We start from the raw sequence: 26,171 nt of genomic DNA on the forward strand, positions 1-26,171 counted from the left end.
TATCACCAGAATCCAGCTACAGCAATGACAACAAAAAAACAGCAGCAAAATAACTCATGAAAATGGTATGTGTCACATTGTGCGACACTAACAACAACAAAAAATGTGGATGTTAATATTTAAACACACAAGCATGGGTGCACTTGTAAGCAAAAGTGAGCATAACACCGATCACGGCTGTCTCTACCTCCTCGATGTCATTATCCAGAGCGACGATCCCCAGAGGGGCGGTGAGGTTGGTGCTGGCAGAGATGGTTGTACCCACTGGTGATGCCTCACTGACGTATCCTTGATAGGTAGCAAACTGAAAGTAAGGTGCCTGGTTATTCTCATCCAGGATGTCGATAATGAGATCAGCATAGGCTGGGAGGGGATGTCCGTTGTCCTGCTCAGCCTTGAAAACAATGAGAAAAATATCAAGAAGGGCAATTTAGAATTGAATTTGAAACACTAACAAATTCAGCTGAACCTGTCTTATGTAGTCCAGATAATTCAGTGTTCTCCTAACAGTGTTATCACAATGGGGACAAACAGGGACATAAAAGTGTAACTTCTCTGTTTCAATTAAAAACAAGGGCAAACAGAAAGTGTAACACCTGTACCTTACATTGGAGACACCAACAACTTATACTATACTGGGCCATGGCATGAAGGGGATGAGGGTGGACAACTCTCTCTGGTTGTCATATCAGTCTGTCGCAAGATACTTTCACAGCCAAAGCCAGTAGTAGGGGTCTGCATCTCTCCCTTATAAAACAATACCTGATGCATCTTGATACATGGGTTACAATATGAACCTTTTACTATAATTCAGTTCTGTATAATACCTACAGTTACAGTTACAGTTACAGTTGTTTAATGTGGACATTCATCTTCCATGATGAATTAGAAAAAGCAAAAAGAGGCATCAACCAAACTTAATGAAAAATGAGGGACATTCATCTGGTTTGTCCTACTGCCCTGCAGCATGTTGATGCTACCGTTGTAGACTTTTTTTAATTACCACTGGGGACAGTACCACATACAGTAGCAAAAAGTACAGCAGAGAAGAATGCCTGCTTCAAACTCCCATCATATATATATATATATATATATATATATATATATATATATACGGTAAGGGAAATAAGTATTTGACCACCCTGCGGTTCTCCCACTTAGAGGGGTCTGAGATTTTCATCTTAGGTGCATGTCCACTGTGAGAGACATAATCTAAAAAAACAAACAAAAAAACTCCACAGTCACAAAGATTACATTAGTAACACATGATGCTGTCGTGGTTTAAAATCCTGCAGAGCAGCAAGGTCCCCCTGCTCAAGCCAGCACATGTCCAGGCCCATTTGAAGTTCACCAGTGACCATCTGGATGATCCAGAGGAGGCTTGGGAGAAGGTCATGTGGTCAGATGAGAACAGAATAGATCTTTTTGGCATTAACTCCACTTACTATGTTTAGAGGATGAGAACAACCCCAAGAAAACTATCCCAACCATGAAGCATGGGGGTGGAAACATCATACTCTGGGGGTGCTCTTCTGCAAAGGGGACAGGTCGACTGCAGCGTATTGAAGGGAGGATGGATGGGGTCATGTATTGTGAGATTTTGATTAAGGACTTCTTTATCTCCAGAGCCACATTTGCCATCTCATGTTGGGCCTTCATGGTTACTGTAGAGGCCATGGGTCCCCACCGTATTTCACCACAACAGTCAATACTGTACCTGATCCATAAGAGTGGTCAGATCCTTGAGTTAGATGGAAGCCACTCCTTCGTAAAAGGCACATGCCAGCCCACCCAGAGTTTTCCAAAAGGCACCTGAAGGACTCTCAGACCACAAGAAACAAAACTGTGGTCTGATGAGACAAAGATTGAACTCTTTGGTTGAATGCCAGGTGTCATGTTTTGAGGAAACCATGCACCATCCCTACAGTGAGGTATGGTGGTGGCAGCATCATGCTGCGGGAATGTTTTTAAGCGGCAGGAACAGGAAGACTAGTCAGGATTGAGGGAAAGATGAAGTCAGCAATGTATAGAGACATCCTGGATGAAAACCTGCTCCAGAGCACCTTTGATCTCAAACTGGCTTGAAGGTTCATCTTTCAGGACAACAACTAAGTACATGGCCAAGATATCAAGGGAGTGGCTTCAGGACAACTCTGTGAATGTCCTTGAGTAACCCAACCAGAGCCCAGACCTCAATCCAGTTGAACACCTCTGGCTGTGCACATCCCCATCCAAGTTCATGGAGCTTGAGAAGTGCTGCAAAGAGGAATGGGTAAGATATGTGTGCCAAGCTTGTGGCATCCCATTCAAGAAGACTTCAGGCTGTAATTCCAAAGGTGCATCAACAAAGTATTGAGCAAAGGGTGTGAATACTTATGTACTGCACATATGATTTCTTGGTTATTTTATTTTATTTTTAATAAATTTGTAAAAAATAAAGAAAAAAAACCTTTTTTTTCATGTTGTCATTATGGGGCGCTGTGTGTAGAATTTTGAGGGGAAAAAAATTAATTCCATTTCGTAATAAGGCTGTAACATAAAATGTGGAAAAAGTGAAGCACTGTGAATACTTTCCAGATGCACCGTAACTGGTGACATTTAGAAAAAGCAATAACAGAAAGTAGCTTATAAAAGGCATCTTTGTCTGTTTGCAAACACACTGATCTGTCACAGTGTGTATATGAATGTGGCAGCATAACTTGAGCAGCCTGCCCGAACCACCTCATACCTTGCAGACAGTCAAATCAAGTGAGGATTTAAGCATTTGTTCGCCTTCTTTTTCCATGCACAGCTGGCAGGTGATGTGACTGCTTCAATAAAGAATAGAGTACATTACCCAATATAAAAAAGAATGATGTCTTTGCTGTTCAAACTGTGCATAAACCTGTGCAAGACCGAACACACTGTCATTTCCCATGTGACACTACCTCTGAGACCAATCCAAATGACTGCAGCCCGGTCATGTTGTCACTGCAACCTTTTTCTTTCTGAACAATTAAGTTACTGTTGACTCCCACACTGGGAAGCTTCAGACACTCCAAACACAGATGGAGAGGAAGTGTGAAGTGACATCATTGTAAGCCATGACCTGGAACAAATTCTGCACAAGAACACAATTTCACTGGAATTGTGTTATACAGGGTTGATTGTAACTACAAAATGCTGATCTACTATAAGGAATAAAGCATATGCAGTATGGTTTATAACTATTTGGAGAGTAATGATCTGAAATGATACAATCAAGATGTGCTTGTGATGTTTGTAGCAATTAGGCATGCCACAATTAATAGATTGCATTAGTGATTCAAATATGTCAACATTAATATTTTTAGTTGCGCTACTGCTTTTTTAATAATAAATGTACCTTTTTGGACCGATATGCATCAATTCAAATCGTAAATTTGAATTGAAGCACTGAAGCTTCAACTCAATTCAATTTGAATTGAATTGAAGCCCCCACATTAGAGACATTACAAGGACTGCCTTCTTCCATCTGCGAAACGTGGCAAGGATTTGTCCCATCCAGAAGCAAATTTCAGCACAGCTTTCTGACCAGTGTTCCTGGAGGAGATGACACACATCTGCTGGATTCTCAATGGCAACGATGGCTCTAGCTGCCAGCAGAAGCTTTTCCCAAGTCTTCTTCAAGTTGATGATGCTGAGACTTTGATACATGCGTTTATTTCTTCCAGACTGGATTATTGTAATGCTTTATTTTCTGGTCTGCCACATTCTAGCATTCGGGGTCTTAAATTGGTGCAGAATGCTACTGCCAGACTTTTGACACAAAGTAGAAGGTTTGACCACATTACACCCATTCTGGCATCCCTTCATTGGCTTCCAGTTTCTGCCAGATTGGATTTTAAAGTCTTATTGATGGTTTATAAAATTGTTCACGGACTGGCACCTTCCTACCTGGCGGACTTGGTTAAGCCCTACGTACCTGCGTGGCCCTTGCGTTTGCAGGGGGCAGGCCTTCTGTGCATTCCGAGGGTGAACAAGAAGTCTTGTCCTACCGTGGTCCGACTCTTTGGAACGATCTACCTGCAGTTATTAGGCAATCTGACACGGTGGAGACTTTTAAATCAAGACTGAAGACCCACTTTTTTAGACTGTCTTATCATTAATCGAATTTGTTTTTATGTTTGCTTTGTAATTTATTTTTATTTGACTGTGTTTTATCTTTTTATTGTGCTTTTATTTATTTTAATTTTGATTTTAAATTACTTTGTGTTGTTATGAATTGTGTGAAGCGCCTTCGGGCGACTTTGTCGTGAGTTGGCACTATATAAATTAATAAATTGAAATTGAAATGGTATTCCTCAATGCTCCTGCTTGCCTGAGTGCCTCCGTGGGGGGTGGGACGAGAGTCGTTGTTGGCTGAAGTCATTGGTTGGCTCGGCTCCAAATAAAAATAAATAAATAAATAAAAAATCACAGCCAAGGTAGCAAAGCTGGTACCAATAAGGTTGGTAAAACTTCCTGAAGACCAAAAGGTATCAAAAGTATTGGAATAAAAATGGTCACACCAAAGGAGGAAACACAGGTGCAAATCTGATTGATGGACTCCCAGAAAAAGCAAAATCACCCTAAGTACTGTCTATCCAAGTTTATTATTCACTGCTTTCATTCATTTGCTCATGTTGGCCATCACCATTATCAGAGCACTTTACAAAATGCGATTGTTAGACAATATCTGTGCCCTGTCCTTATTTTATGTTAGTTATCAAGTATTTGGTTTTGCCATTTGATTGGAAGTCTCTGGAATCTGGTTTAACGTTTAAACATAAGAGTTAAGTTTTACTTCTATCATTTTTGTCTACGTTTTAGATACGGGGGGGGGGGGTCCCCCTATCTTTGAGAGCCAGTAACATTAGAAATGTGAGACTAAACTACACCCATTGTTAACACCCACATTGTATAAAAAGTGTTATATAACCCATTTTCTGGGCCTTTCACAAGATGGGTACTGTCTGTCAGGGTCCCGGTCCGGTTTTCATTGTGACCTTTTATAAATCCAAAATGAGGAATACAATGGTTTAGTTCTTGGAAATGGGTAGTAAATTACATAAAGAGCCGGCAGGAGAAATTACACAATGGTAATTTTAAAAAAAAATCTTTTGGCTACACCTCTGCAAGAATACAAATAAAGATAGGAAACTAATGAATACAGCATGATTTTTAGGGCAAAGTGCAGCTTTTAAACAATCTAATTATCAACAGCAATAGAAAAATCACAAACCTGTAGTTTGAACATTCAGATTCAGTCTGAGAATTCCTGACACACTTTAATCAAATTTTAAGAAGACAGACTTGATTAGTTCTTGGTGCACATTTTTAAGTATTTCTGATGGACTTTTTCCAGAATCCCTCAAAAAAAAAAAAAAAAAAAAAAAAAGCAAAACACTGAATAGGTTTCAGTTCAATTCACACAATATTGATTATATAAAGTGTGCTGAATCCTTAGGGGCAGCCTGACAACAATTTTTATACACAGTCCTTACATTTTCAGAGGCCATAAGTAGCTGGACAAATGAATGGTGAATGCACTTCAAAGCGACGGAATATCACCAGAATTACACCGTTACGCCAACGATACTCAGTTTTATATGACTACGCAGAGCCTCCACAAAGTATTCACCGCACTGGACTTACACCATATTTTTTATGTTACAGCCTTATTCCAAAATGGATGAAAGCAATTTTTTTCCTCAAACCTGTGCATCCTGTTTCCACAGATCATCCTTGAGATGTTTCTACAGCTTAATTGGAGTCCATCTGGGGTAAACTGAGTTGATTGGACATGATTTGGAAAGGCACACACCTGTCTACATATAAGGTTCCACAGTTGACAGTGCATGTCAGAACACAAACCAAGCATGAAGTCAAAGGAAGTTGAGGCACAAATCTGGGAAAGAGCACAGAAACATTTCTGCTGCTTTGAAGGTCCCAATGTACACAGTGGTCTCCAACATCTGCAAATGAAAGAAGCAATCCATCAATCAGGCCTGTATGGTTGAGTGGCCAAATGGAAGCCACTCCTTAGTAAAAGGCACATGGCAGCCCACCTGGAGTTTGCCAGAAGGCACCTGAAGGACTCTCAGACCATGAAAAACAAATAGTAAATGGACTGCATCTATATAGCATTTACCCATCTGCATCAGATGCTCAAAGCGTATTTCAACAATCTTCACATTCACCCCGATGCCAGGGCGCTGCCACACAAGGAACTCACTACACACCGGCAGCAAAATTCTCTGATCTGATGAGACAAAGATTGAACGTCTTGGCGTGAATACCAGACGTCATGTGTGATGGAAACCAAGCACCATCCCTATAGTGAAGCATGGTGGTGGTGGCAGCATCCTACTGTGGGGATGTTTATCAGTGGCAGGAACTGGGAGACTAGTCAGGTTTGAGGGAAAGAAGAATGCAGCAATGTACAGAGACATCCTGGATGAAAACCTACTCCAGAGTGCTCTTGACCTCAGACCGGGGCGACGGTTCATCTTTCAGCAGGACCGTGACCCTAAGCACACAGCCAATCAATCAATCAATCAATCAATCAATTTTTGTATATAGCGCCAAATCACAACAAACAGTTGCCCCAAGGCGCTTTATATTGTAAGGCAAGGCCATACAATAATTATGTAAAACCCCAACGGTCAAAACGACCCCCTGTAAGCAAGCACTTGGCTACAGTGGGAAGGAAAAACTCCCTTTTAACAGGAAGAAACCTCCAGCAGAACCAGGCTCAGGGAGGAGCAGTCTTCTGCTGGGACTGGTTGGGGCTGAGGGAGAGAACCAGGAAAAAGACATGCTGTGGAGGGGAGCAGAAATCAATCACTAATGATTAAATGCAGAGTGGTGCATACAGAGCAAAAAGAGAAAGAAACAGTGCATCATGGGAACCCCCCAGCAGTCTACGTCTATAGCAGCATAACTAAGGGATGGTTCAGGGTCACCTGATCCAGCCCTAACTATAAGCTTTAGCAAAAAGGAAAGTTTTAAGCCTAATCTTAAAAGTAGAGAGGGTGTCTGTCTCCCTGATCTGAACTGGGAGCTGGTTCCACAGGAGAGGAGCCTGAAAGCTGAAGGCTCTGCCTCCCAGTCTACTCTTACAAACCCTAGGAACTACAAGTAAGCCTGCAGTCTGAGAGCGAAGCGCTCTATTGGGGTGATATGGTACTACGAGGTCCCTAAGATAAGATGGGACCTGATTATTCAAAACCTTATAAGTAAGAAGAAGAATTTTAAATTCTATTCTAGAATTAACAGGAAGCCAATGAAGAGAGGCCAATATGGGTGAGATATGCTCTCTCCTTCTAGTCCCCATCAGTACTCTAGCTGCAGCATTTTGAATTAACTGAAGGCTTTTTAGGGAACTTTTAGGACAACCTGATAATAATGAATTACAATAGTCCAGCCTAGAGGAAATAAATGCATGAATTAGTTTTTCAGCATCACTCTGAGACAAGACCTTTCTGATTTTAGAGATATTGCGTAAATGCAAAAAAGCAGTCCTACATATTTGTTTAATATGCGCTTTGAATGACATATCCTGATCAAAAATGACTCCAAGATTTCTCACAGTATTACTAGAGGTCAGGGTAATACCATCCAGAGTAAGGATCTGGTTAGACACCATGTTTCTAAGATTTGTGGGGCCAAGTACAATAACTTCAGTTTTATCTGAGTTTAAAAGCAGGAAATTAGAGGTCATCCATGTCTTTATGTCTGTAAGACAATCCTGCAGTTTAGCTAATTGGTGTGTGTCCTCTGGCTTCATGGATAGATAAAGCTGGGTATCATCTGCGTAACAATGAAAATTTAAGCAATACCGTCTAATAATACTGCCTAAGGGAAGCATGTATAAAGTGAATAAAATTGGTCCTAGCACAGAACCTTGTGGAACTCCATAATTAACTTTAGTCTGTGAAGAAGATTCCCCATTTACATGAACAAATTGTAATCTATTAGACAAATATGATTCAAACCACCGCAGCGCAGTGCCTTTAATACCTATGGCATGCTCTAATCTCTGTAATAAAATTTTATGGTCAACAGTATCAAAAGCAGCACTGAGGTCTAACAGAACAAGCACAGAGATGAGTCCACTGTCCGAGGCCATAAGAAGATCATTTGTAACCTTCACTAATGCTGTTTCTGTACTATGATGAATTCTAAAACCTGACTGAAACTCTTCAAATAGACCATTCCTCTGCAGATGATCAGTTAGCTGTTTTACAACTACCCTTTCAAGAATTTTTGAGAGAAAAGGAAGGTTGGAGATTGGCCTATAATTAGCTAAGATAGCTGGGTCAAGTGATGGCTTTTTAAGTAATGGTTTAATTACTGCCACCTTAAAAGCCTGTGGTACATAGCCAACTAACAAAGATAGATTGATCATATTTAAGATCGAAGCATTAAATAATGGTAGGGCTTCCTTGAGCAGCCTGGTAGGAATGGGGTCTAATAAACATGTTGATGGTTTGGATGAAGTAACTAATGAAAATAACTCAGACAGAACAATCGGAGAGAAAGAGTCTAACCAAATACCGGCATCACTGAAAGCAGCCAAAGATAACGATACGTCTTTGGGATGGTTATGAGTAATTTTTTCTCTAATAGTTAAAATTTTGTTAGCAAAGAAAGTCATGAAGTCATTACTAGTTAAAGTTAATGGAATACTCGGCTCAATAGAGCTCTGACTCTTTGTCAGCCTGGCTACAGTGCTGAAAAGAAACCTGGGGTTGTTCTTATTTTCTTCAATTAGTGATGAGTAGAAAGATGTCCTAGCTTTACGGAGGGCTTTTTTATAGAGCAACAGACTATTTTTCCAGGCTAAGTGAAGATCTTCTAAATTAGTGAGACGCCATTTCCTCTCCAACTTACGGGTTATCTGCTTTAAGCTACGAGTTTGTGAGTTATACCACGGTGTCAGGCACTTCTGATTTAAAGCTCTCTTTTTTAGAGGAGCTACAGCATCCAAAGTTGTCTTCAATGAGGATGTAAAACTATTGACGAGATACTCTATCTCACTTACAGAGTTTAGGTAGCTACTCTGCACTGTGTTGGTATATGGCATTAGAGAACATAAAGAAGGAATCATATCCTTAAACCTAGTTACAGCGCTTTCTGAAAGACTTCTAGTGTAATGAAACTTATTCCCCACTGCTGGGTAGTCCATCAGAGTAAATGTAAATGTTATTAAGAAATGATCAGACAGAAGGGAGTTTTCAGGGAATACTGTTAAGTCTTCTATTTCCATACCATAAGTCAGAACAAGATCTAAGATATGATTAAAGTGGTGGGTGGACTCATTTACTTTTTGAGCAAAGCCAACAGAGTCTAATAATAGATTAAATGCAGTGTTGAGGCTGTCATTCTCAGCATCTGTGTGGATGTTAAAATCGCCCACTATAATTATCTTATCTGAGCTAAGCACTAAGTCAGACAAAAGGTCTGAAAATTCACAGAGAAACTCACAGTAACGACCAGGTGGACGATAGATAATAACAAATAAAACTGGTTTTTGGGACTTCCAAATCGGATGGACAAGACTAAGAGTCAAGCTTTCAAATGAATTAAAGCTCTGTCTGGGTTTTTGATTAATTAATAAGCTGGAATGGAAGATTGCTGCTAATCCTCCGCCCCGGCCCGTGCTACGAGCATTCTGACAGTTAGTGTGACTCGGGGGTGTTGACTCATTTAAACTAACATATTCATCCTGCTGTAACCAGGTTTCTGTAAGGCAGAATAAATCAATATGTTGATCAATTATTATATCATTTACCAACAGGGACTTAGAAGAGAGAGACCTAATGTTTAATAGACCACATTTAACTGTTTTAGTCTGTGGTGCAGTTGAAGGTGCTATATTATTTTTTCTTTTTGAATTTTTATGCTTAAATAGATTTTTGCTGGTTATTGGTAGTCTGGGAGCAGGTACCGTCTCTACGGGGATGGGGTAATGAGGGGATGGCAGGGGGAGAGAAGCTGCAGAGAGGTGTGTAAGACTACAACTCTGCTTCCTGGTCCCAACCCTGGATAGTCACGGTTTGGAGGATTTAAGAAAATTGGCCAGATTTCTAGAAATGAGAGCTGCTCCATCCAAAGTGGGATGGATGCCGTCTCTCCTAACAAGACCAGGTTTTCCCCAGAAGCTTTGCCAATTATCTATGAAGCCCACCTCATTTTTTGGACACCACTCAGACAGCCAGCAATTCAAGGAGAACATGCGGCTAAACATGTCACTCCCGGTCTGATTGGGGAGGGGCCCAGAGAAAACTACAGAGTCCGACATTGTTTTTGCAAAGTTACACACCGATTTAATGTTAATTTTAGTGACCTCCGATTGGCGTAACCGGGTGTCATTACTGCCGACGTGAATTACAATCTTACCAAATTTACGCTTAGCCTTAGCCAGCAGTTTCAAATTTCCTTCAATGTCGCCTGCTCTGGCCCCCGGAAGACAATTGACTATGGTTGCTGGTGTCGCTAACTTCACATTTCTCAAAACAGAGTCGCCAATAACCAGAGTTTGATCCTCGGCGGGTGTGTCGTCGAGTGGGGAAAAACGGTTAGAGATGTGAACGGCTTAGCGGTGTACACGGGGCTTCTGTTTAGGACTACGCTTCCTCCTCACAGTCACCCAGTCAGCCTGCTTTCCCGGCTACTCGGGATCTGCCAGGGGGTAACTAACGGCGGCTAAGCTACCTTGGTCCGCACCGACTACAGGGGCCTGGCTAGCTGTAGAATTTTCCACGGTGCGGAGCCGAGTCTCCAATTCGCCCAGCCTGGCCTCCAAAGCTACAAATAAGCTACACTTATTACAAGTACCGTCACCACTCAGACAGCCAGCAATTCAAGGAGAACATGCGGCTAAACATGTCACTCCCGGCCAAGACATCAAAGGAGTGGCTTCAGGACAACTCTGTGAATGTCCTTTCTGGATGCACTGTAAATGCAAATAAGATCTCTCATATGATGATCTTAGATAATGCTACAGCTTCATTGAAAGCATAGATGTAATTTTACATTCTATATTCTGAAAAGAGTGAGATGATGGCCATTGGTCCAGTAGGACATCGGCTCCTGCATGATTTGCTGACAATGTGCGTGTGTCATTCATCATAATGACAAAGCTAAAAACCCTTGGGGTGATTTTTGACCTCCACATTATCCTTTCACCTGTGCGTTAGGGAGATAAAGAATGCCTTTTTTCATTCACGCAATAAGGATTTCCGCACACCACCACTATTAATCTTCATTCAGAATGCTGTTGCGAGAGAATCTCTCAGAATGGACTGTTAGGTGTTCATAAATGCATAAAATGTCAACAGGCCAAAACATTTTCTTATATCATTTACCCATTTAATTGCACAATCTGCCAGCAGAGATTAAGTCTCATTCAGTTGAATGAAAAGTCATGACTAGAGACATATTTTCTCAGGCATATACCTTATGGGCTATGAATTATAATAATATGCAAATCTTAGTGAGTTGGGTCAAGTAATCGTATGAGGATGATTCCCGCCAATTAAATTTCAGGGGTTGGCTGTTTAAATAGAGTGTGTGATTTCATGTTTTTATATAAAGTTTTAGTTTTTATTCATCCTGTTTTGAGTTCAGTGTACTGTTATTCTTTGATGTGTTATTTAAAATTGTAAAACCACACTGAAATAATAATAGAAAGTTCTGCATAAAATAATAATAATGAAAGTATTTTATTGCTATTAAAATAACAATAAATTAATAATAATAATACTGATTATTATTATTATTATTAGCAACAGGAGAACCCAGACTTGAGCAGGTATTTTAACCTGATGTCTTACATATCTCTCTGCATGCTTCAAAACGTACAATTCCCTGTTTGGCACATGAAGAAGACAGACCCCCGCTGTGCACTTTTGCAGTTTTGGAACATCAAGTTGGGTTTGTGTCTATTTTTTCCTCCAATCGCTGTCTTGCACTCTGCTTCTTCCAGGTTTTTCTCCTATCCGAGTGATAATCAAGAAAACTCCACACACAGTGCTTACCTACACTTCTCACAAAGATCCAATCTTCTCACTCAGACACCTGAGGGAAAAGTGCTGCCATTGACAGAAAGTGTGTTTCTTTTTTTTCTGCACACATTTTGTCTGAGAGTGAGCAGAAGCAGTGCAGGATTATAGTCCTCCCTGGTGACATAGCTATTTAGTGATGTCCTTATTTCTAGGAGACAAGGCTAAATGACCTGGGCTCCATGACTCTAATATCAATCAATTTCAATCAATTTTATTTATACAGCGCCAAATCACAACAAACAGTTGCCCCAAGGTGCTTTATATTGTAAGGCAAGACCATACAACAATTACGTAAAAACCCCAACGGTCAAAATGACCCCCTGTGAGCAAGCACTTCGCAACAGTGGGAAGGAAAAACTCCCTTTTAACAGGAAGAAACCTCCAGCAGAACCAGGCTCAGGGAGGGGCAGTCTTCTGCTGGGACTGGTTGGGGCAGAGGGAGAGAACCAGGAAAAAGACATGCTGTGGAGGGGAGCAGAAATCAATCACTAATGATTAAATGCAGAGTGGTGCATACAGAGCAAAAAGAGAAAGAAACACTCAGTGCATCATGGGAACCCCCCAGCAGTCTAAGTCTATAGCAGCATAACTAAGGGATGGTTCAGGGTCACCTGATCCAGCCCTAACTATAAGATTTAGCAAAAAGGAAAGTTTTAAGCCTAATCTTAAAAGTAGAGAGGGTGTCTGTCTCCCTGATCTGAATTGGGAGCTGGTTCCACAGGAGAGGAGCCTGAAAGCTGAAGGCTCTGCCTCCCATTCTACTCTTAAAAACCCTAGGAACAACAAGTAAGCCTGCAGTCTGAGAGCGAAGCGCTCTATTGGGGTGATATGGTACTATGAGGTCCCTAAGATAAGATGGGACCTGATTATTCAAAACCTTATAAGTAAGAAGAAGAATTTTAAATTCTATTCTAGAATTAACAGGAAGCCAATGAAGAGAGGCCAATATGGGTGAGATATGCTCTCTCCTTCTAGTCCCCATCAGTACTCTAGCTGCAGCATTTTGAATTAACTGAAGGCTTTTTAGGGAACTTTTAGGACCACCTGATAATAATGAATTACAATAGTCCAGCCTAGAGGAAATAAATGCATGAATTAGTTTTTCAGCATCACTCTGAGACAAGACCTTTCTAATTTTAGAGATATTGCGTAAATGCAAAAAAGCAGTCCTACATATTTGTTTAATATGCACATTGAATGACATATCCTGATCAAAAATGACTCCAAGATTTCTCACAGTATTACTAGAGGTCAGGGTAATGCCATCCAGAGTAAGGATCTGGTTAGACACCATGTTTCTAAGATTTGTGGGGCCAAGTACAATAACTTCAGTTTTATCTGAGTTTAAAAGCAGGAAATTAGAGGTCATCCATGTCTTTATGTCTGTAAGACAATCCTGCAGTTTAGCTAATTGGTGTGTGTCCTCTGGCTTCATGGATAGATAAAGCTGGGTATCATCTGCGTAACAATGAAAATTTAAGCAATGCTGTCTAATAATACTGCCTAAGGGAAACATGTATAAAGTGAATAAAATTGGTCCTAGCACAGAACCTTGTGGAACTCCATAATTAACCTTAGTCTGTGAAGAAGATTCCCCATTTACATGAACACATTGTAATCTATTAGATAAATATGATTCAAACCACCGCAGCGCAGTGCCTTTAATACCTATGGCATGCTCTAATCTCTGTAATAAAATTTTATGGTCAACAGTATCAAAAGCAGCACTGAGGTCTAACAGAACAAGCACAGAGATGAGTCCACTGTCTGAGGCCATAAGAAGATCATTTGTAACCTTCACTAATGCTGTTTCTGTACTATGATGAATTCTAAGCCCTGACTGAAACTCTTCAAATAGACCATTCCTCTGCAGATGATCAGTTAGCTGTTTTACAACTACCCTTTCAAGAATTTTTGAGAGAAAAGGAAGGTTGGAGATTGGCCTATAATTAGCTAAGATAGCTGGGTCAAGTGATGGCTTTTTAAGTAATGGTTTAATTACTGCCACCTTAAAATCCTGTGGTACATAGCCAACTAATAAAGATAGATTGATCATATTTAAGATCGAAGCATTAAATAATGGTAGGGCTTCCTTGAGCAGCCTGGTAGGAATGGGTTGTAATAGACATGTTGATGGTTTGGATGAAGTAACTAATGAAAATAACTCAGACAGAACAATCGGAAAGAAAGAGTCTAACCAAATACCGGCATCACTGAAAGCAGCCAAAGATAACGATACGTCTTTGGGCCTGGTTATGAGTAATTTTTTCTCTAATAGTTAAAATTTTATTAGCAAAGAAAGTCATGAAGTCATTACTAGTTAAAGTTAAAGGAATACTCTGCTCAATAGAGCTCTGACTCTTTGTCAGCCTGGCTACAGTGCTGAAAAGAAACCTGGGGTTGTTCTTATTTTCTTCAATTAGTGATGAGTAGTAAGATGTCCTAGCTTTACGGAGGGCTTTTTTATAGAGCAACAGACTCATTTTCCAGGCTAAGTGAAGATCTTCTAAATTAGTGAGACGCCATTTCCTCTCCAACTTACGGGTTATCTGCTTTAAGCTGTGAGTTTGTGAGTTATACCACAGAGTCAGGCACTTCTGATTTAAAGCTCTCTTTTTCAGAGGAGCTACAGCATCCAAAGTTGTCTTCAATGAGGATGTAAAACTATTGACGAGATACTCTATCTCACTTACAGAGTTTAGGTAGCTACTCTGCACTGTGTTGGTATATGGCATTAGAGAACATAAAGAAGGAATCATATCCTTAAACCTAGTTACAGTGCTTTCTGAAAGACTTCTAGTGTAATGAAACTTATTCCCCACTGCTGGGTAGTCCATCAGAGTAAATGTAAATGTTATTAAGAAATGATCAGACAGAAGGGAGTTTTCAGGGAATACTGTTAAGTCTTCAATTTCCATACCATAAGTCAGAACAAGATCTAAGATATGATTAAAGTGGTGGGTGGACTCATTTACATTTTGAGCAAAGCCAATTGAGTCTAATAATAGATTAAATGCAGTGTTGAGGCTGTCATTCTCAGCATCTGTGTGGATGTTAAAATCGCCCACTATAATTATCTTATCTGAGCTAAGCACTAAGTCAGACAAAAGGTCTGAAAATTCACAGAGAAACTCACAGTAACGACTAGGTGGACGATAGATAATAACAAATAAAACTGGTTTTTGGGACTTCCAATTTGGATGGACAAGACTAAGAGTCAAGCTTTCAAATGAATTAAAGCTCTGTCTGGGTTTTTGATTAATTAATAAGCTGGAATGGAAGATTGCTGCTAATCCTCCGCCTCGGCCCATGCTACGAGCATTCTGGCAGTTAGTGTGACTCGGGGGTGTTGACTCATTTAAACTAACATATTCATCCTGCTGTAACCAGGTTTCTGTAAGGCAGAATAAATCAATATGTTGATCAATTATTATATCATTTACTAACAGGGACTTAGAAGAGAGAGACCTAATGTTTAATAGACCACATTTAACTGTTTTAGTCTGTGGTGCAGTTGAAGGTGCTATATTATTTTTTCTTTTTGAATTTTTATGCTTAAATAGATTTTTGCTGGTTATTGGTGGTCTGGGAGCAGGCACCGTCTCTACGGGGATGGGGTAATGAGGGGATGGCAGGGGGAGAGAAGCTGCAGAGAGGTGTGTAAGACTACAACTCTGTTTCCTGGCCCCAACCCTGGATAGTCACGGTTTGGAGGATTTAAGAAAATTGGCCAGATTTCTAGAAATGAAAGCTGCTCCATCCAAAGTGGGATGGATGCCGTCTCTCCTAACAAGACCAGGTTTTCCCCAGAAGCTTTGCCAATTATCTATGAAGCCCACCTCATTTTTTGGACACCACTCAGACAGCCAGCAATTCAAGGAGAACATGCGGCTAAACATGTCACTCCCGGTCCGATTGGGGAGGGGCCCAGAGAAAACTACAGAGTCCGACATTGTTTTTGCAAAGTTACACACCGATTCAATATTAATTTTAGTGACCTCCGATTGGTGTAACCGGGTGTCATTACTGCCGACGTGAATTACAATCTTACCAAATTTACGCTTAGCCTTAGCCAGCAGTTTCAAATTTCCTTCAATGTCGCCTGCTCTGGCACCCGGAAGACAATTGACTATGGTTGCTGGTGTCGGTAACTTCACATTTCTCAAAACAGAGTCACCAATAACCAGAGTTTGATCCTCGGCGGGTGTGTCATCGAGTGGGGAAAAACGGTTAGAAATGTGAACGGGTTGGCGGTGTACACGGGGCTTCTGTTTAGGACTACGCTTCCTCCTCACAGTCACCCAGTCGGCCTGCTTTCCCGGCTGCTCGGGATCTGTCAGAGGGAAACTAACAGCGGCTAAGCTACCTTTGTCCGCACCGACTACAGGGGCCTGGCTAGCTGTAGAATTTTCCACGGTGCGGAGCCGAGTCTCCAATTCGCCCAGCCTGGCCTCCAAAGCTACGAATAAGCTACACTTATTACAAGTACCATTACTGCTAAAGGAGGCCGAGGAATAACTAAACATTTCACACCCAGAGCAGAAAAGTGCGGGAGAGACAGGAGAAGCCGCCATGCTAAACCGGCTAAGAGCTAGTAGCTGTGCTAAGCTAGCGGATTCCTAAAAACACACAAAGTGAATAATGTGTAAATAATTTAGAGGTGATTCAGCAGAGGGAGTGCTTTAGTTAAGGCACGTGAAGATTACACTGTGAAACAAATCGTTATCTAGTTAACTAGATCAATCTAACTGCGCAGATTAAACAGCTAACAGATACAGCAAAACACCGTTTTTTTGACATACACTTGCTAAATGTTTTAAATATAGCTTTTTTCTATTACAGGTTAAATGTTTTGCATACATTATTTAGAATTTTCTGAAAAATTAAGACCCGAAGCTCTACGTGTAAATGGCACATAACTCTGCCTGAACAGCAAAATATAAAGTGTCAGGCAAATGTTCATGCACACATTATACCAGAATGATATTTTTACATTATAAATTCAATTTTCAGCTAACCATCTGCAATCTATGACTACATAATCTTGTAACATACCTAGATTCAAAGGTCATGCAACAGAACACTATGAAGATTTGTTGTTTTATAAAATCTAAAGAGTCTAAAGCAATGTAAAGAATTATATGGTTTTACAGTACTAACAAGTAACATCAGGGCCTCAATAAAAAGAATTTAGTACACATTACTTGAGCTACCCTGGTTAAATAAGACATTTCTCACTTGCAACAATTAACAACTCATTGCAGACATACCCACCAGCTGTAAGTGCGACCTATGGATAAGGCTACAGTAAAAGTAGAAGATGAATGTTAACTGACTAATCATCGGCTTGTCCGCGTTTGCGTAACTATACTAAGAACAACAAATTAACAACAAATTACAACTAACCCACGAGCTGCAAGTGCACATTATGTGTAATGCTGCAGAACAAGCTGAAGATCAGCCACCTCCTTTTCTATTTCACTCTGTAATTTGTCATAACCAAGGAAAACAAAGGTACCTCTTCAGTGACCTCTGGCATAACAGACCATTTAGCAGTAAAACCATAAACAGTTTGTAATGACAGCAAAAATGACAAATCTTAGTCTGAATCCTCATCTGAATCACTGCAACGTGTGAGTGCTTCATACTGGATGCTTAGACAGGACCCACTGTTTGAGTAACTGCATGCCTCTGTGCATGATAATCCAAGCTTTCTGCACATGTGGTTTATTGAACAATCTGAAGAACAACCACATCTGCTGAATACAATTCATTCAGCAGGTGCCACTGTGGTGGTCATCAGGAGGGTTGTGAGGGTGCCACTTTCTTCTTCCCACATATTTCCAACAGCACTGGACCGACTTGGCTGAGGCTCCAGTGCGTGCTTCCAGATGTATGTGAGGTAGTTAGCTCTCCTCAGATCTTGGTCAAGGCTGTGCATTGTGGGTGGTAGAGCTTCATTTTTCACCTGCTTCTGGCAGAACAACTTCTATCTCAAGGTATTGATGTTCATTGTGGTAGCTTTGACATCATACAGTGCTCCAACATATGTGATTTGTGATTGAACTCTTATTTAAACAGACAAAGAAAGGGAAACAAAACAACATAACCTTTCATAAGATATTATGTTATAATGTAACTCCAAAATTAAAAGTAGCTGGGTACCTAGTCTTTGTATTGATATATTGTTGAAATGTGTGTCCATCATTCATGTCTTATTTAGATTTGTCTATCATATGATATACCTGAATACTTTTCAAAACACACAAAAATGTCAACATACTGACTTTTTCTTTTTTAATGGTACACAATTAAACCAGCATGTTTGTGAGATTTTAATGATTATAAGCACCAGAAAACAGACAAAATCAGAATTATTTTTGTAGTTCAAATCATTTTTCTGCCTTTAATAGAAATACAGTTATAAAGAAAAACTGGAATGGCTATATCTCAAAAACAAAACAAAACAAAAAATTAGTTCAACACAGTTGGAATCAAAATGGCGCCATGTTTTGAGTTGACGCCACTCTCTCAATTAAGGCAAGCTAATACTCACACACCAATGTCAGGGTACTGCCATGCAAGGTGCTCACTACACAGCAGGATCAACTCGGGAATTAAGAACCTTGCCCAAGGGCCCTTAGTGATTGTCTGGTCTGGCTGGGGTTTGAACCAAGGATTCTCTGACCTCAAGCCCCCATGCTTAACCACTAGACCATCACCTCCCCCAATGATGAATTTTAACCACCTTCTGGACATTACTTTCAAGAATGGACCTATAAAGTTTTCAGTTTCAGGGGTCAAAGGTCAAGGTCACAGCGGAGTGTCAACCTTTTTCCCAGATGCTAATAGATAGGGGAAATTTTTTCTAAGGCTTGTAACTCACAAATTAGATGCAATGCAGTGATTGCTTATGGTGACTAAATGGTGCCAGATACATCCCTAGTAACTAGAATGTATGAACAGGCAGGTATATACAGTGCCAGATAGACTCACTGTTACTATGAGACATGGGTAGGAAGCCATATGTACGGTTGTAACAGGCAATGTCCAATTTGAAATTGGCAACCTTGAACATACATCTAAAAAAATTTGAATATCATGAAAAAATTCAATATTTTAATCAGGTATTTTCAAAGAGTGAACATTTTTGCATATTCTAGTTTCAGTACATAGAAACAAAAATGTTTCAATCATTTTTTAAAAATTTTGATAATTATGCAGCTCCAAAAAATTGAGAATGCATATCTCAAAATATTAAAATATTTTATTTCAAGTCACTATTTATGCAGTATGAATACCATAAATCTCTCAAATCTGGTTCAGTACACACAACCACAATCATGAGGAAGACTGCTGAAGTGACAGTTGTCCAGAAGACACTCACAGACATTTTCCACAAGGAGGTTAAGCCACAGAAGGTCATTGCTGAAAGCTCTGGCTGTTCAGAGTTCTGGATCAAGGAATATTCATAGAAAGTTGACTGGAGGGTAAAAGTGTGGTCAGAAAAGATACCCAAGCAACAGGGATGACTGCAGGCTTGAGAAGATTGTAAGGGAAAGTCACTTTGGGGAGCCTCACAAGGAGTGGACTGAGGTGCATCAGGAGCCAACACACACAGATGTGTCCAGGAAATGAGCTACAAGTGTCGTATTCCTAGTGCCAAGCCACTCCTGAACCAAAGACTGTCAGATTTGTCTTGCCTGGACTAAGGAGAAAACACAGTGGACTGTTGCTCAGTAGTCCAAAGTCCTCTTTTCAGATTAATGTAAATTTTACATTTCATTTAGAAGTCAAGGTCCAGATTCTGGAGGAAGAGTGGAGAGACACAAAATCCCTCTCTGAAACACCTGACAAAAAATACTGAACTTTTTCACGACATTCAAATTTTTTTTGAGCTGCACCTGTAATCAAGGTCAGACCAAGATTAATACAGTATCTCTATGGCAGCAGGTATTTCACTTGCTAGAGTGTCCCTAAGTAGTCCACGGATAGCAGACAATGTTGGAAGAACAACTCATGGGTTTCTCATTCCAGCTTTAGTATGTGGTGCTTTTGTTTACTAGCAGTGCTCAGCGTACACAACACCAAAATATCTTTAGCGAGCTTCTCTTTGAACTGTTGCACTTATATAAAGTTCAGGATATAAAGTTCATCCATGCTGCTGCTCAGCACCGCAGTGAGGCGATCTACGCTTGAAATTACAACTGCAGCAGCCTATCTGCCCCAAGAGTCCATAAATCATACAACCTTTTTTTTCATTCCAATTCCCAAAGAACCTAAAGATAATGTAAAAAAAGGCCTCCAGCACAGAGGTACGAGGTCTCTTAGATAATAAACCGACCCTTTTATTTTTTTTTTAACTATATGGATTTGAATGACATGCGATTACACCAATCATGCTTGCACCCTCGTGCGCATGCGTGAGTTTTTTCACGCGTGTCGGTGACGTCATTTCCCTGTGGGCAGGCCTTGAGTGAGATGTGGTCCCGCCCTCTCGGCTGAATTCCTTTGTTTCACACGCTGCTCGAGACGGCGCGCGTTGCTTTATCAAAATTTTTTCTGGACCTGTGAGGAATATCCGAGTGGACACTATTCGAGAAATTAAGATGGTTTTCTGTGAAAAGTTTAAGGCTGATGAGAGATTATGGGGTGTTTCTGTCGGTGTAAGGACTTCCCACGGAGCGGGACGTCCTGCAGCGCTTCCAGGCGCTGTCGTCGGCCTGTTTCGATCTTAAAACATCCTAATTTAAGGCTTAATTCACCCAGGACATCGTGAGAGAACAGAGAAGATTCAGAAGAGGCCGGCATGAGGAATTTATGCGGACATTCCACTGTTTAAGGACATTTTTTTAATGAAAGACGTGCGCGCAAATTCGCCGAGTCGTTTCCGTGACGACTCGGCAAATCTGTGTGCGCCGCGACAGGAAAAACACCTCCGTGTTGAAAACCATTTGTAGAATTCAGGCGGCTTTTAATGGCTTTCAACAAGTGAGTAACTGAGAAATTGTTTAACAGCTTGGGCATGTTCCAACTTGCCCGTTAAGGTTTCCAACGGAGGTGTTTTTCCTGACGCGACCCCCCGCGGTCGGGTCCGGCCCGACATGCGACTCTGCCCGCACGTTCTTTCATTACAAAATGACCGTTAACAATGGAATGTCCGAATAAACTCCTCATGCCGACTTCTTCTGAAAGTTCTCTGTTCTCTGACGACTTACTGCGTCAACAGAGCCTGAAATGTGGAAGTTTTCAACTTGAAACGGCGAGACGCTGCCGCCTCGAAGCGCAGATCGCCGTCAGGCGCCGTGGACCGTCCTTAAAGCGACACTACCAGACCAAAATCTCTCATCAGCCGTTAAAATTTTTACCAAAAACCAGCTGAATTTATTGAATGGTGTCCACTCAGTTGTGCCTTACAGTTTTGAAAAAATTTTTATCAAACAAAGCAACAGTCTCTGAGCCATTCCTAAACAATGAAAAAAATCGACGAGCGGGTGGACGACTCCTCACTCAAAGACTGCCCACAGGCGAATGACGTAACCGACAGGCGTGAAAAAACTCTCACATGCCCACGAGGGTTCAAGCATGTCTGATGTAATCACACGTGATTCAAATCCATATGGTTTTTGAAAAAATAATAAGGTCGGATACTTTTCTAATAGACCTCGTATACCTCAGTAGGATGGCTAAACATGAGTCCCAAAAAAATGCATCAAGGTACACATTGTTTAAACTTGAGATTTCAAAAGTAAACAAAATATGAGAAGATACTTAAAGTAGCAAGACATGTGAAGGTATTAATGAGAAGGCAGTGTGGCGAAGACATAATTGTAATGTTCTAATGTGAATCAGGCTCCATTATCTAAATGCATCAGTTTAATTGGTCTATGAGAAAATTGCACCAGCAGATAATGCATTTAATTTTAGGTTGGCAACATCATCTCAAATATACCAAATAGGTCCCAACAGGTCTTAGGATATCTCATGTAAATAAAATACAACTAATATAGTTTGTTCTAATGATGATACCTCTGGTATATTTATAAATTAAAGCTGTGATGATTCAATAAAGGTGATAATTCAGTGCTGCTGCATATTTTTGACAGTATATTTCTAAAGAAAACTGAGAATTAATATTTGAAATAAAGTTGTGTTATTAACCTTGATGATGAGTGTGAACCTTTGATATAAGTCTCTGCTAACAGGCTTCAGGACGCGCAGTTCTGCAGTCGTCTTGTTCAGAGAGAAGAAGTCTGGGTATGTAATTGGATGACCTGTAATTAAATAAAAAACTCATTCAAAAATTTTGATCCAGTGCACGTTGCAGTATCACAAAGAATACTGAACTTAATCCACAGCATTATACTGATCAAACCTAAGCACATTAAATATGTTAAATCCATTAAGTCGCTACACCTACCAACCAGGATGAAATACAGAATTCCGGGTCTGTCTGATGGGGGTTGAATGTTCCTGTCCATGTCCACAGCCCGGATTGGAGGAGTCACATTCAGTGGATTCAGTTTGCTCTGCAACGAGGTGTGGAGGAGTTAATTAAGACATAGCAATACTCTAAAAGTCAGGACATTTTAGAGACATCGAGCCAGGAGCAGCATAAAATAAAAGGTCACTTATAGAGTACATTACTCCTCAGGTCAAGACAGAAAAAAACGTGTAATTTTACATTCTGCTAATTCAAAACAACATCCCTGCACTTGCCCTGGAGGGATCTAGGTCATATCCAGATGTGCATGAAATTACATACAGTATGTGTGTCTGTCATGGGATAGGTATGAAGGATAGGTTTTATCAAGATCAGCAGAGTAGATCTTGGGAAGCTGACTGACATGTTCCAGATGCCATCTTAGCAGTGGTGTTCATGTCTCTGGGTCCTTGGCCTATGACACAGCGTGATGCCTGGAACAAGTTTATGGAGTCAAGAGGTCTGTGGACAGAGATGTTTGGTGACGCAGATATCTTTGTCTGAGAATAATGGTCCAGGACATTAGGGTTTTGGTTCTTCCTATCTTACTGTATGGTTGCAAGACTTGGAAGATTACCACCTACAGTGAAAACAGGACGTCCTTGGTACTAGGTTTCTTCAGAGCATCTTGAGTACCAGTGGAATGACTTTTGCCAAATGAGTTGTTACTTAGGGTGACTCAATTAAGGAGTAATCCATGCAGTGTGAATTGAAAGTCACAGGTGCCTCAGTGCTGAAGACCCCAGTGGCTGGGGACACCTTTGTTTCACCTTGTGGATATATGAATACCTTCAAAAGGTAGGGGTGGATTGGTAATCTGCCTGTGTGGTTTCCATTCAATTTTGGGGGCAAGTGCACAGGGCCTGCACCAATGTATGCACCTGCACATGATGCCAGATTTAACTCAATCCTCTAGATAGATAGCTGGGATGAAAACTACACCATCTGACTATGTGAATAAAAAAAAAATGCAATGCTAAAATACTCTCAGCCATATGAGCATTGTGTTCTTCATAATTTTCAGTTGTATAATTAATTATTAAGATCCCATTATGTTACGTACATTTTGTACATGTTCAAATCAAATCATCATTTGTTCATGTTGTGCAAATCAAGGAATATTTGATCATCCTCTGTGCATTTGCAGTTATTAATGAGACAAATTTCACTCCGTAGGAAGTTATCTTTGGGTTAGCGAAAGTTAGCGTGTAAGCTAACAGCCCTTTCAGTTTTAGAAGTGTTTATTTCTCACTAGTTTTTACATAATATACCAGAAACAAAGCTGTTAGCGAGTAGCTACAGGAAGGAAGTGACATCACCATGCTAACCTCAGCAAAATGTCTTGTAAATAAGTTCAAATGTGTTAATAGGTTCAGTTTTAGAAGTATTTATTTCTCACTAGCGTTTACATAATACATGAGAAACGTGTATATAAACACAAATCAACACTGTTTTGAAGAGACTACTCTGACTGTCGGTCACCCGCGTCACTCAAAAACAAAACAGATCAGATTGAAACAGAATTTGACTTTTTAACCTCTTAAAATACATTAAGGTTAGCCATTTTCAAGGTCTGTGTTCCAAGAATGTTCCCGGTGAATTTCAAGAGTATGGTAGTAATAGGAGTGGACTTATGTTGAGCACGGACAGATGGACGTAATGACGAAAAGCCTTTACAATACCCGATGGCCATATTTGATGGTCTTGGGTAAAAAGAGATCCAGAATCCACATCCAGATCAACATCACCATATAATGGACTCAGCCCCTTAGTAAAATTTACAATTGCACCTATGTTTTCTGGTGAAAGGCTGTCGAGTAAACCTGTAAATAAGCAGCCATATAAAAGCCAGCGTCCACATAACCTCTATGGAGAAGGTGAAAATAATTCTGAGAAGCTCATTAGCCACAGTCATGAATTCCACTATGAACACAAAATAGATTCACCTAAAAAAAGGGATATAGTCTACTGACGCAATATATAATGTGTTGCTACAAAAGAATATCACAAGTGACAAGTGAGGTATTGTACACTTAGTTCTTTTTTAAGCCTTCACTATAGATACTGTCACAGACTGCTTCTCTTGGATTACTAAACTGTTGCTGCTTTGGAAAGAGATAAGAGGAGCTGTTGTGGTAAGGCATTACTGAAGCTTACCTCAACTCCACCTGCTACTAATAATGCGCTCATTCTGCTCATGTCTTCTGTCATTCCTGTGCTGGGATGATACCTCGGCCTCTTTATACCAAAACTGCATAAATTAGAGGTGTATGCCAATGTCAGCAAACCCACAATTCAGAAGATTTCTATGAATGTTTCAAGACAGTAAGGGTCAGAGTGTCTTATTCAATGTGGCATATTATTATATGGTATGGGATTTTGCCAACTTCTGATTGGCCCATTCATCACTTTCTGAGCTGTACCACATGCCAAGTTGACTGCTGGTGGAGCCGAGCTGACCGCGTATGTGAAACGAGTACACCTCGCGTGCAGTGTAGCGCTAGCTAATCAAGAGAGGACACGAAAAAGATGCGAAGAACACCCGCAGAAATACACAGTCAACAGCCAACCTGTTTCGCAAGTACATCACTGAAAAGGGACATGCGACCAACTTTGAAACTTATGACAGACGGATGCTTGACGGAGTACTCGGTTGATGTTAGGCGGAAGCTAGACAGGCGAATGGCAAAAACAAGCCTGATGACTCCTTGTCACGGACTTAACAGGCATCTCCAGTCGATCGATGGGATGTCAGTTGGTGCAGTATGACAGTAATAATAAAGAGTTGAAACTTGAGATTGATTTTTCAGTTTTAGTATGTTTGACAAACTCCCAATTTTCTTGTTTATCATATAATAAAGCAGTTATAGACTTTTGATTTTGTTGTACCCATGGTCAGGATGGGGTTCACCGAGGCCTTGGCCGAGGTCCATCCTGACCAGGTCCGCATAATCACGGGTACACCTCATCAAAGTCTATAATTGTATATTGCAACACTGAATAGCAGTACTTGTAAAAAAAAAAAAAAAAAAAAGAAGTGCTACCACACTTATTTATTTAAAATTCCTTCACATGCCTCCTGCTCTGGCTGTCATAATTTCTAGCACACTACCCAATTATTACATTAATTAATTAGCCAGTGCTTTTAGATGAATTCATCATCAACATTCGCCTAAACATGGCTAACGGTGCTACTCGTCAAGGCTAATCTGTTTGTGTAGCTGCAGCCTACTTTTGCTGCTCATGCAGATATCCTCAGAACTAATTACCCGGCTCTACCCGCTTTGCTCGCACACTAGCATATGGCTAAGTGGGACTGTTTTTTGCACATCACATTTAAGGATACTTCTCCTCATGCAAAACACTTCCATATGGCCAATAAAGCATGTGTCAATATGAGTAACATCCCTAGTGTAGACAGGCGCATGGCTTACAGCTCTCAGGCAGGAGGAAAGAAATAAATCCCTCCCTCAAGATGTATATTAATATCCCCAGCTCTGGAGTAATCCTTGCACCCCCTCCCTAACCACCCCTCTCGCTTTTACAATGTCTAGAGGTGCGCTAAATCAAATCCCCCTAGCTCTGCACAATGATGATTAGCTATAATACCCTCATCC

At 40.5% G+C, this 26,171-nt stretch overlaps 1 protein-coding gene across 3 annotated transcripts in view; it reads right to left on the reverse strand.

Annotated features, from left to right (window-relative positions):
- The window catches only part of pcdh15a (protocadherin-related 15a), a 707,751-nt gene that overhangs the window by 277,561 nt on the left and 404,019 nt on the right, over positions 1-26,171 (reverse strand). For all 3 annotated transcript variants that reach the window (XM_034185498.1, XM_034185497.1, XM_034185496.1), the window contains 3 exons: positions 22,492-22,600; positions 22,233-22,345; positions 188-394 (listed from right to left, as the gene is read on the reverse strand). In XM_034185498.1, coding sequence (XP_034041389.1) covers positions 188-394; positions 22,233-22,345; positions 22,492-22,600 — 429 coding nt within the window. The remainder of the gene's footprint in view (positions 1-187; positions 395-22,232; positions 22,346-22,491; positions 22,601-26,171) is intronic.

Source organism: Thalassophryne amazonica, chromosome 13 (assembly GCF_902500255.1).
Source record: "Thalassophryne amazonica chromosome 13, fThaAma1.1, whole genome shotgun sequence".
Lineage (NCBI taxonomy): Eukaryota > Metazoa > Chordata > Actinopteri > Batrachoidiformes > Batrachoididae > Thalassophryne > Thalassophryne amazonica.